Source organism: Macadamia integrifolia, chromosome 9 (assembly GCF_013358625.1).
Source record: "Macadamia integrifolia cultivar HAES 741 chromosome 9, SCU_Mint_v3, whole genome shotgun sequence".
NCBI lineage: Eukaryota > Viridiplantae > Streptophyta > Magnoliopsida > Proteales > Proteaceae > Macadamia > Macadamia integrifolia.
The window spans coordinates 6,094,056-6,106,255 of NC_056565.1; the positions used below are offsets into that span (position 1 = coordinate 6,094,056).

The 12,200-nt window shown below is 38.3% G+C and overlaps 1 protein-coding gene across 2 annotated transcripts in view; it reads right to left on the bottom strand.

Moving 5' to 3' along the window:
• The window catches only part of LOC122088922 (neutral ceramidase 1-like), a 17,219-nt gene extending 5,452 nt beyond the window's left edge, over positions 1–11,767 (bottom strand). Inside the window, exons 1-7 of one of the 2 annotated variants that reach the window (XM_042658300.1) lie at positions 11,118–11,764; positions 9,866–10,058; positions 9,259–9,467; positions 7,727–8,080; positions 5,451–5,715; positions 5,091–5,361; positions 4,863–4,991 (exon numbers count right to left, since the gene is read on the bottom strand). In XM_042658300.1, coding sequence (XP_042514234.1) covers positions 4,863–4,991; positions 5,091–5,361; positions 5,451–5,715; positions 7,727–8,080; positions 9,259–9,467; positions 9,866–10,038 — 1,401 coding nt within the window. In that variant the 5' untranslated portion in view covers positions 10,039–10,058; positions 11,118–11,764. Of the gene's footprint in view, positions 1–4,862; positions 4,992–5,090; positions 5,362–5,450; positions 5,716–7,726; positions 8,081–9,258; positions 9,468–9,865 lie in introns of both variants that reach the window. The other variant, XM_042658299.1, reaches the window with a different exon arrangement.
• Between the last annotated feature and the right edge of the window lie 433 nt (positions 11,768–12,200).

The window sequence follows — 12,200 nt, forward strand, 5'->3', positions numbered from 1 at the left end:
TTTTTGGGGGCGGGTGGGGTGGGTGGGGGTGGTTGAGGTGGGGGAGGTAACCCAGTGGTTTGCTTAGAGCTCCCCAATGGACATCACAAACAAAAGCTTCCAATCACAAAACCCCACATGAAAAGCTTAAACAAGCGCTTCTGATTCTCATCATTCAATTTAACCTGCCTTCTAGGAACCATAAGATTATAAGATCTTTATTGAAGTACCCAACAGAAGAGGGAGGGGGGAAGATCTCTATTGAAGAAATGAGGTTTCTTTTTTCCTTTTTTATTTTTTTATTTTTTTATTTTTTTATTTTTTTATTTTTTTTGGTAGAGAAGTTACAGTTTAGAGTTTAGGTCAAAATGAGTGGTAACTTGCATTTCTAACAGAAAGTGGCAGCAAACAAGAGGCCATTACATTGAAAATACAAATATAATTAAGAATAATATATTCATTGTAATTGATTAAATTACTAACATTATTTATATAATCATAGATTTTTCAGTAACGAAAAATTATTAAACAATAATACTGCAATTAATATAATCATTGTTGTGCTTATCTTCACTGAAACTAATATAATCACTGCTGTACTTATCTTCACATATTTTAAATATATAATGACAAAAATTTATCTTTAGCTATTATAATTTTAAAATAAAATAAAATAGAATAATGAAAGTTAATGTTGCATATAACAATGAATAAATTAAGGTGTTCAAGATGCTAAGTTAAAAAATATGTACAAAAGTAGAAAACGACTGAAAATCAGAACAATAATAAATAGAAAATAGAATGTGGGATAGTAATTAGTATACATAAAAATTACTAAATAAAAAACGTTATGATATGCAACATGGATGCTAAATAGAAAGCAAACAATCAATGAGGACAAAAATGAAAAATAATAAGAAAATAAGAGAATGAAACCACTGTAGGATAGTAAATTAATAAGTTCAATTACTTATTAATATGTATTAAAAATAAATTTCATGTCCAATCACTGAATAGTAAATAGGACTCAACTTTGAAACTGCCATACTTCTAAATTTTGGTCAATCATGGCATCAGATATGAAATCTAACATACTATGCATCGATTTCAGCTGTACATGAGAGGTTCTATGTTGAACGAGATGGTAAGAGGTGGTACGCTAAACCAGCAGATAGAGTTTAAGGGGTGTTGTACATTTTATATTCCACATGTGTATCCATTTTATTTTTTTTTGGGGGGGCAATTTATAATATCTAAAGGGGATCTACACGTTGCCAATGTGAGATGGATCTCCCACACAAGAAACCAACCCCCACAATTGATAAACCCCAAACAAGACAAATAAGACCAGGAAACAAAGAAATAAGACCATCAAATAAACCCCCAAGGATACAATACCAATACAGGAGCAAAACCAGCCCAAAATCCAACCCGATAGGAGAGATAAAGACCAGCTATAGAGCCGGAGAGAGAGAGGTGCGGCCAGGTCTGTAGGGCTCCAAGTAAGCTGCACTCTTGGTAGGTAGTCCCTAGGGAGGGTACAAAAACCTAAAAATTTGAAGGACTTCTGACGACTGGTTGATAAGATAATTACTTTCTTGAAAATCAGACCTAGGAGAGAGAATTTGTCAGAATTCTGCAGGGACAGCAGCTGGCAGCCTCAAACAGTCTTCTAAGGTGGATTGAGTAGTCCACTTATGGTGACGAATAGGTACTCCAATAGTCCCGCAGATCAGATCCTCAATATTGGCAATAGGGGAGATCGATTGACTTCACAAAGGGGTGCTGCTTGCTGATCGATCTCAAGGAACAAAACTCAATTGTATAAAATTAATAAGGGCAACAACAGTTAACAGAATTAGGTGATCGATTGAAGGAATAAGAGAATAATAACAAAGGGAAAAGTGGGAGAGGAGTGGCTATCTCGGCCCGGGCTTCTCACCCACAGCTATCCCGGCTGTTCTAAGCAATTGACTGCAATTTTCTTTATTCAAATCTGAGAATTATGTGTACATCAAACTATAACTAGGACCTAGTTTCCAAATAGGACTAGACACTCCTAGTACAACTAGGACTTGAAATAGACTAAGACTACAACTCCAACATGGAATAGGATTGACTAATTAATAGTTCATATAGGACATTACAATCGGTAGGCCCAATGGGCCTCACTTATTAAACATAATTAAATCCCTATTGATAGAATTGATGGGCCCAATGGGCCCTCATTCTAACAGCTTACTTCAGCCACTTGAAGTGGACTTAGGTGTGGTTCGATAGGCCCCTTTCGGCTGGGCCTTTCTTCCTATGGTAGGTCCTTCCAAAGTGTGGATCTACATCAGAGGGGGTGCTCGCAATGCATATATAGGGGGGGTCCACAAGTCAGGGAGGAGAGAGAGTTTGAATGAGAGGGCATACACATCGGCAGTGTGTATAGCCTTTTCCCTTATAGTATTTTTACTTAAAAGTACAGTTGGGCTGAGAAGGGTTCATTAGGTAGTTTAAAAATTAAGGCATCACCATCCTACCTAAATAACTAGCCGGTAATCATTAAGAAAATCTCAAGAATTAGAACCACCCCCTATACTTCAAGAAAACAAAAGCAATCCAATAGCTTAATAAATTTTCTTCTAAATCTTACTATGTCAACCAAAGATTGATCATAGGAACCCAAATATGGTCCTGTTGGTTGGAGAAAGAAAGAGCAGAGATTTCAACCAAGTGAAATGTATCAAAAGTGCAGATGGAAGAGTGTTGGTAAGGGATGAGGACATTATGAAGAAATGGGATGAGTATATTTGTGACTTTACTAAATGGGAAAGTTCAAGTAGGAACAACCCGGAAGATGGCATTTCACATTAAGACACCACACGCCATCGACATATACGAAAGGTTGGAGTGGCAGAAGTTAAAAAAGCCTTAAGAAAAATGAAAGGATGCATGACACAAGGCCTAGATGAGGTCCAGTTGAGAAGAGAGATGCCAAGAGTATGAATGACTTTGGGTTACCGAATGATAGAGGCCACCACTTTATTTATAGATGGAGAATGATTACAAACATGGAATGCTAGCTAATGATGACTCAATCCTTATATTGAATATGAAACATGTGCATATTTAATATTGACTAAGGTAAATAGTAAATTACCAAGGTAAATAGTAAACTAACTATGGTCATCTCAACAGTTCCCACTAGAAGCATAGAAGAGCTTACGTATATGTGGGTATCTTGGCTGATCAATCTATCTAACAAAATTATAAACACAATGAAAATGCCAGATGAATGAAGGAGAAGCATTGTATTTCTAATCTATAAAAATAAAGGTGATATTCAGAGTTGCAATAGCTACAGAAGCATAAAACTAATGAGTCATACTATGAAATTATGGGAGAAAGTTATTGAAGCCCGATTGAGAAGAGAGATTCATATTTCGAATAATTGATTTGGTTTTATGCCAGATAGATCCACGACAGAAGCTATTTACCTATTGAGGAGGCTTATGGAAAGATATAGAGACAGCAAAAAGAATCTCCATATTGTATTTATGGACGTAGAAAATCTTAGGACAAAGTCTTAATATTGAAGGATCTAAAGGCCTAAAATGACCATAAGAGAAGTTGTGAGGAATGACACGCAATGCCTAAGATTTGTCCCAAGTATGACCTTTGATAGAGCCGATTGGAGGGCAATGACCAATGTAGCCGACCCCATTTAGCTAAGATTTTCCTATCTTGCTAACGCTGGGCTTCTTTCCTTTTACTATCTTTTTTACTTTCTTTTCCTACTTCCATTTCTCATGTTTGTTTTTGCTCGGATTCATGTAGCCGACCCCATTTAGTTGGGATAAGGCTGAGTTTTTTGTTGTTATTGTTGGTTGAAGGCTCTTGTTGATCTTTATTTCTAGGGTATGGCCTCTTGATTGGCTGACTTTCATTAAGCCAAGTAATAATTGCTTCATCAAACACCATGTATATATGTCAAATTTAGATATTGATTTAAAAAAAAAAAAAAAAAAAAAAAAAATGTGTACCCAATGCATGAGTCTCCTGCCACTGTGGGGTTTAGGGAGGGTCATAATGTACACAGGCTTACCCCCGCTTTGCGGAGAGGCTGTTTCTCAACTCTAACCCACGACCAGTAGGTTCCAATGGAGCAACCTTACCACTAAGTTGCCAGACTTACCACCAGCCTCTTGAGAAGTGATGAATATAATCTAGTGAAGAAAATAAAAATATTCTGGAAATTACCCTGTAAGTTATGGATTAATTTAACAAGGGGCACAATCAAACATTTTCAGTTTTCCCCACCACCCTGAATTGTGTGTATATACATTGGGAAAGAACTTTGTCTGTTTGCGTTCTTTATGCCCAAACACATGGGGCGAGCTGTGAAAAGACGCCCCTGCCCTTGCTAGCCAGCTCTATGTGTATGGGTGTGGAGAACACAAGCGGACAGCATTCTTTCTACTATATATATATATATATATATACATATATATATATGGGCAATAGAATGCTACCTCCTGGTGCAAATACACACTAGTGCGCACGAGCATCTTCAGTGCTAGGTAGCACGATCTTTTCGCACTTGCTATGTCTAGGCATAGACACACGCCATACACCAAGAGGTAGTGTTCTTTCTTCCTATATATATATATATATATATAGAGAGAGAGAGAGAGAGAGAGAGAGAGAGAATGCTGCCCACCTGCACAGCCACTACCCCAGCACACAGGCCAATGGGAGGCCGCATGGTCTTTTCGCACCCACCTATGTCTGGGCATAGAGGGCACAAGCAGGAAGTGTTCTCTTTCCCATATATATATATATATATATTATTTAGCTACAAATATCATGCACAAAAATAACAGTATACGACTCACCGCCCAGTCATAAGGTTTCTTCATTTCACCAGTATCAAGCAAAATAGGCTTTGGAGATTGACAGTCGACTTGATCTTTACCCGGTGTTTTCAATACATTTCGCACAAACTTCCAGAATGAAGAATTACCCTGAGTAGCATCAAAATAACAATCTCCATATAGCATTCACATTCAGAAAGAAAAATGAAACATTGTGTATTAGTCAATTAACTAATATTCCCAAGTCACCTTGTCATCTCCTTGCTTGAAGTTAAAATCTGCAGGTCCATCAGTTGTTCCTGCAGCAAAAGAAAACCCCATGGCAGCAGGGCATGTTTTCACCATCTCATAACCTCCGCCCTGTTTAGGAAGTTTTACCTCAAGCTTGGAGAAGTCTATGTAGGTGTGCCGGGTCTCAATCTTGCCTTTCAATTTCTCAGATGCTTTCTTAAAGAGATCCACAGCCTTTTTAAATTGCCTTTCTCCAATTATGCGCGTACTTTCAAATTGATCTGGGTGACTGGCAGATAAAGAGAGAAATAACTTAGTACTGACATAGGAATCATACATGCGGATTGGAAAATCTAAGAAGAAATGAGAAATATCTACCCTGGGCCTCGGCCATTGCAGAGTTCATTCTTCCCACCACAGGTACTATGATTGAAATCACATGGTAGCCCAGTGTCTATGCAGAAAGTACCAAGCACATTTGGGCTAACATCGCCACAATTTGACTGACAAAAAGCAGATACAAATCTAGGCCTATCAGACTGCTTCAGAGCACTCCTAACACGACTAGAAATACTCGACATCCTGCTTGCTGGCCTCCCCTGAGAAGATTGATATGAGGCAGCAATATCCCTTAACTTTTCATCTGCATGAAACATGGGTTTTATTAGAGCATAAGTGAACACAAAGTTATTAGTGTGTTTCATGGATAAAATAAATGTGTTCTGTGTCTTTGCCGCCATGTAGTAAACAAGGCACTCCAACAAATGGATTATAATCATTATATAAGTACTCAAAATATCTAAACTCATACTTTCGAATTTTTTAAGTGATAATAACAGCCCAAAAAAAAAAAAATGTTAATAAGAAATTTTAATTAGTTGAACCAGCAGCATAGCTTGTATGACAACAAGCAATAGTGATGAAATTGATCATAAGCAGAAATCACCTAATGGATTCACTTAATGAAATTCAACACTTGATCATTTTCTCCCCCATCAGAACAACAGGGAATGTGTAAAACTAGAAAATCATATAGAAAGAGCAAGTAATGATGATGAATATGATGGAAAGGTTATCCTTGTTCAGAAAGAAGGAAGCAATTTCTTACCAATCAGGCAAGAATATCTCCCATATCACAATCTCATTCTCAATCATATTTTGAAACATGTTTGTCCACATCAAGCTCCAATTGTTTCAAGTTTTGGACAAACCAGACTTCATCATGTGCCGAGATAAAGGTTCAAAAATTGATAGAAAAGTTGATCCCTTTTTGGGAAAATCTGGACTGCTGAAAATCCAAGGGAAAAAAATAACAGGCACGGTGAACCATACAATTGCAATGGGCCCAAATATTTGACATGTCTCAATCTAATGGATGCCCTATTCATTCAACAGGCAGGACGACTGAATTGGTCCCTTGTATCACAATTCACAACCAAAAAAAAAAAAAAAAACCCTTGTATGCCAGAGAATAAAACACTTCTAGCAATACTAGTGAACAGGGGACCCTCACAGGCAATGGTTCTCTGCCACATGATCAGCAATTTTGAGTTTTAACCATAATATTGATAAATTATCGACTAGATCAGCAATGCATCAATTTTTAGGTCCATTTCAACCATATGGCCAACCATATGTATTTTCAACAGTTCCAATTGGTTTCAAAATCATTTATTTTTTCACCTTTTTCAGAACTTCTTTCCCTGTGGGTAAGATGCATTTAGGTTGAACCTTGCATGTGACTAGAGGCTGATGCAGACAATTGGTCCATAAACTTTTGGTTCCAGCTGCAATGATATGTGGCAGAAAACAAATCCTGTGACAGAGCCTAAACACAAGGCATGTGGAAGAGGTTTCTCGCCTTAACAACAAAAACAATAATAATAATAATATGAAATGGTGGGAGGTTCAGCCGTAGTCCCATATGGCAGCTTATCAGGAACCTAATTTGGAGCACCAATATGCCCCACCCAGCACAATTCACAAATGAAGCTTCAGCCCAAACAAAATTTACCATGTGGCAGAATAAAGTTTTTTTAAATTCATCAACACGTGGATGTATTGGAAAAAAATTGGACATCTGAAAATACAAGGGGTATGTCCAATAATTGATATAGCTATCTATTTCAGATGGCTCATAAATTTTACAGGTAGCAAGCACCAACCCAATCTATGCAAAGGCTATTTGGCCACATCAGAGAGTGCAAGGCTCAAGTCAGGCCATCGTTCAAGTAAGCACAGAAACAGCAGCCCCACTTACCTTTTATCTAATAATGATGAAGATTATAATAGTAATAATAAGGGAGAGATTTTCTTCATCCAGTCACTGCCACATGGCAGTTAAGTTGACACTCGAAATTTATAAACAGAATGCTCACATCACCCTCTACTCATGAGTCAAGTTTCTCTCTAAACTCTTGTGCCAAGTTACAGCCCAATTGAGCTATGCATAAATGTTGTCAAAACCAACCTATCTATCAGAAGGATTACTTAAGATAGCTAAGACTATCGCTGGGGCATGAACTTTGGTTTCATAGTGTAAAGGAGGCCGCATGCAGCTTAGCAACAAGGATACAACTCATACACTATTTCTTTTACCCTCACCAAGATGTATTATTGTACGAACTTGTAAGATGAACAAAGGAGTTACTTACAGTTTTGAAGGTTGGGAATAAGGCTTGACCTTCTTCGGGGGATGCTGTGGCCAGCATATGTATCAGAATTCAGGTTTTCAACATCATCCAGAAAACCATTCTGATCAAACCAGTCTTCCATGAATCGTGCAGCAGCTCCTTTGTTGTCTCCGCTTATCAATGAATTTGTACGACTCATAGAAGTCCCATGAGTGGCAAACCAGTTAAAGCTACCTACTGGCCCCCATTCATCATCCACAAACTTCAGGAGAGTCATCTCTTCATCAACATCATACTTATATTTACTCCGTTCCTTGGCAGGATTGTTCAGATAAGCACTAGGACTACGGTTCACACCAGCATCCAAAATCTCTCCTGTTGATATATTCCCAAAAAACATGATGATGATCAGAATCGATAAAGCACAAACAATTAGAAACCACCATTATCAAAAGACTATAAGCCCATATAAGCAAACTGGTCCATATCAACAATGGAAAAGGTCTGAATTCTTTTTGAGAACATGAAGTTTTAACCTTATATCCTAACTTTATGGCTTCAAATTTGGTTTCAACATATTTTAGCCATTACATAACAAACAAAATTTAAAAGCCCATTATGAGTTAACATCCTGCTAATTACATACGTTAGAAAGGATTCATGTTATGCCTCTCTTAGGTTATTATTCTCGTGCAATCATTCATCATTTACACTACAGATCCTAGCCATGAAAACCCAAGTTACTCAGGCCCTTCCACCCTTCAAATGCTACAGCATACCCACGTCTACACAAGCACAAGGATATTGGTAGGGGTCCATGTAGGACATGATGGCCCATCTGTATAATGATACCTGAATATTGTAGATTATAACAATAATTAATGAACTAAGATGATTACTCAAAATTTAAACAAAAAATAAAATAGGTCCGGAAAATATAACAAAGAACTCAGATTCCATAATAAAAATTACAAAGCTTTAGGCATTCTATTCTGTAGGCAGAATCTGGAAAAGCATAGGGTTCAGGCAAAAGTGTTGGATGATTTAAATAGTAGACTTCCAGCCATAGTTCTAAAACTCGGATCAGATCGGTCAGTATCAGCAGTATCAGTAACATCCCCAATCCTGACCGATCCGAACCAGATACACAGGTATGGTCCAAGGGTAAGAACATAATAAAATTATTTATATTAAAATGTAGGGGTAAATTTGTCTGACATGGTCTGATCCATGCTGATCTGGATCGATATCAGCCTTGACCAATCCCGAATTTTAGAACCTTGCTTCAGGCAGCTCAACAAATATAAACTCAAAACTTTCAGCCAGCTAGAGAAAAAAAAATGTTTGGTCTTTGTCAGTCTTCTAAACCAAGTCTGATCTAAAAGAAAATTCTTGCATATAAGAGCAGGTTAAGTGGTCATTAGGTCCTTTCCTCCTATCTTATTAGAAAGGGGAACAAGTTAAGTAAAAATGAAGCTTGCTTTCTATTGATTCTTGAGCTAGTAGTTTCATAAGGAATGATGTCAGCACAAATTATGAACTTTCTCCATTACCTTTATCAACATATACTGACCCTGGCCGGAGATTTTCATGAGCTTGTATAATGCTCTTCTCAATGCCATCAACAAGAGCATTAAATGACTGACGCACTAATCCAAAAGATGTTACAATATACACCACATATTGAAAATAACCCCCAGGGCCTCCATGAGTGTGGGTTCCACTAATAGCAACATTCTGTTGATTGTAAAGGCTCCCATACCTGTCAAATGGAAAGCATGATATGAGATTAGCAGCAAGGTAAAACAATCAGGATCTTCCTCAGATTGAATCCTTAAAGCTAAAGGACTTACGATAAAAGGTTGAAATCAAGGATCTTTAATCAATTTAAACATGCGTTCCACCAAATGAGGTTGAAAGAGAATGTTTTAAAATTTCTACAAGACTAATTGCCATGATTGGTAAAACCTTCTGTTTCTCCCATGGAAAAATTCTATAAATTTACTTTCTATTAACCTCGAACAGTTTACAACAACGACAACTCCCTTATTCCAACTAAACCGCACACAGTTTACCAGTTTATTATAAAAAATAATAAATAAATAAGCCAGTGCAGTAGAACCAGAATTTGAAGATGGAAAAAAATTAGATCATAACTACCTTCCCTTCAACCTCTCAATCACTTTAATTGTCACAAGTTGTGAAGCCATGCAAGCATCAATATTTACAAAAACCATCCTCTTCCCGTGACGCTCTGCCACAATAAATGCTCGAGCTCTCAACCTGAAGTGAACTCCAGATGCAGTCTGCGCCATATTAGCATATCCCATCATATTGACATCTGCAGCGGGTCCTGTAATGTCACAGCTTCCAAGTCCAATTAAATAAGTCGAAGCTGAAAGTATCCCCTCGCCGTTCTGTAGCAAGGGAAGCAGGACAAAGCAAAACCAGGTAGTTGCACAGAGCCTCTGAACATGGACACTGTGAAGAGAAAAGAGCCCCATAATGACTCTAGGGAGAAGACGTGTTACCCCTTATTCAGTTCTTGCCATTTTCTTCAATAAAGCAAACGGACTCCGTGAGCATATTCTTCAAATGTAACAATAAAGGAACAGCTGAAACTCCCATGCAACATCAGATTAAAAAGAAAAAAATGAAAATTGATGAACGTAGATTCCACCAAACAGCATCTAAGTAGTGCATGGCAAATAGGAATTCGAGAAGCGACTCTAAAAAGAGCAACAAGAAGAAATTCACCCAAAACAACAAAAATTTACTTAAACCTGAATAAGATAATTAGAAACCCAAAAAAAAAGCAGAGAGGAAGCAACTAAACCTTCCAATCCCCCCATTCCCCATCTAGAAACCAGAGTCCAGAATTCAGACTCCATCTGAACTCAACCATGTGCATTTTGATTCAGTTTTCAAGTATTTTTTTCAGTTTCAACCTTCCATTAAAAATATTAAATCAAGAAATGTGAAACGACAGGATTTATATTTACCTCGATTGAAAAAATAAATATTGTATTAAAAAAAGAAAAGATTTATAGCTATAGTTGTGGGAATTTGGATCCAATCGATGAATGCCGATTTTGGCCGGAATTGGTCAGAATCGACAGAAATCGATCGGAAAAAGGGCGACATATTACAAGGCATTTTGTTCCTTTCCCTCCTTTTATGACAATTCCAATCCAAAACCTGCCGCATAATAAGGAAAACACTAAAATTAACAAAGGAATCGATTCTCTAATAAGCCCACAGGGTGGGGAAGGGGAGCCAACGAATAGAAAGTTTCTACCCAAAAAAAACCAATGGGAGAGTGGAACACGGTCCATCAGAGGCTTTGTGCAACTACCCTTATCAAGAAGAGAATGCAGTTGCACTTCTGGGTCTGTGCAACAACCCCACTAACCCCTCCTGTATGATAATCCATTCTATATCCTCGTCGTTCGTCCGACGTCCGTGTCGTCGTCTAAGAAATACTCCCGTCCCTGAGAGTTGTTGCCGGAAATAGCAGAGATTTCCGAACTCTCCAAGTGCAACAAAGCCATTTTGTTGGCTGTCCCTGCAACTTAGAGGATGTGAACGGTGCGTTCACAGGGCGAAATCGAAAAGGGTTCTTCCAGTAGGGAGTAGGATTTGGTAGATGAGGGATCGGCACCCGCTGCAAACTGCGCCTCATCCCACCCCTGCTGTGACCAGCATCCGTCTCAATCCTGACGGCCAATTCTGGATACGGCTGAATGATGGACGTTTAACGATCCCAGTGTCAGTATCAGACGATACAACGTATCTCATGAGCAGCTCATACCAGGGTCCAAAAGTCAGGAATCCCGATTAGATTCCTAATTGGTGGAAATCAGCTTTTTTTCTCATCCTAATTTTTCTGGATTTGGAATAAGAAATCTCAATTTAAACCGATACAGGGGAAGGAGACCGTTCTGTTCTGTGCCAATGCAAACCCAGTTAAATGAGGAGCTGCAAGCTATAAAACAAATCAGAAGACGTAACCATCTCCATCACAATGCAGTGATTTGGGTATAATGGTTCTTAAGATTTTTCTTGTTTGCAGAACAATAAAGAAAATCTCTTCCTAATGGGAAAGCTATAAGAAAATATACTTCGACAATGGCAGTTTGCTCTGACGAGTTCTGGGATCCAGAGACAAATGGGCGGCCCTTCAATGGCAAGGGAGGACGAGGTGAGGGTGTACAAGGGGTAGTTGCAAAGGTGTTGAAGGAGAGAGAGGAAGAAGAGGGATGTGAGGGACGGATAGAAGGCTAGAAGCAAGGGGTGAAGAACCCGAAATCGGGCTTGGATCGGTCAAGGCCGATATAGATCTTTAAAACAATCTGGATCAGTCGTATCGGCTTTGTTCAGACTGATTACCCCTTGTTTTCTTTAAAAAACCATTAATCTGCACAACGATAATGATACATGATCAGCCCAGAATCAGGTTCAGTCAAGGCCGATACAGATCAAATCCGATGATCCA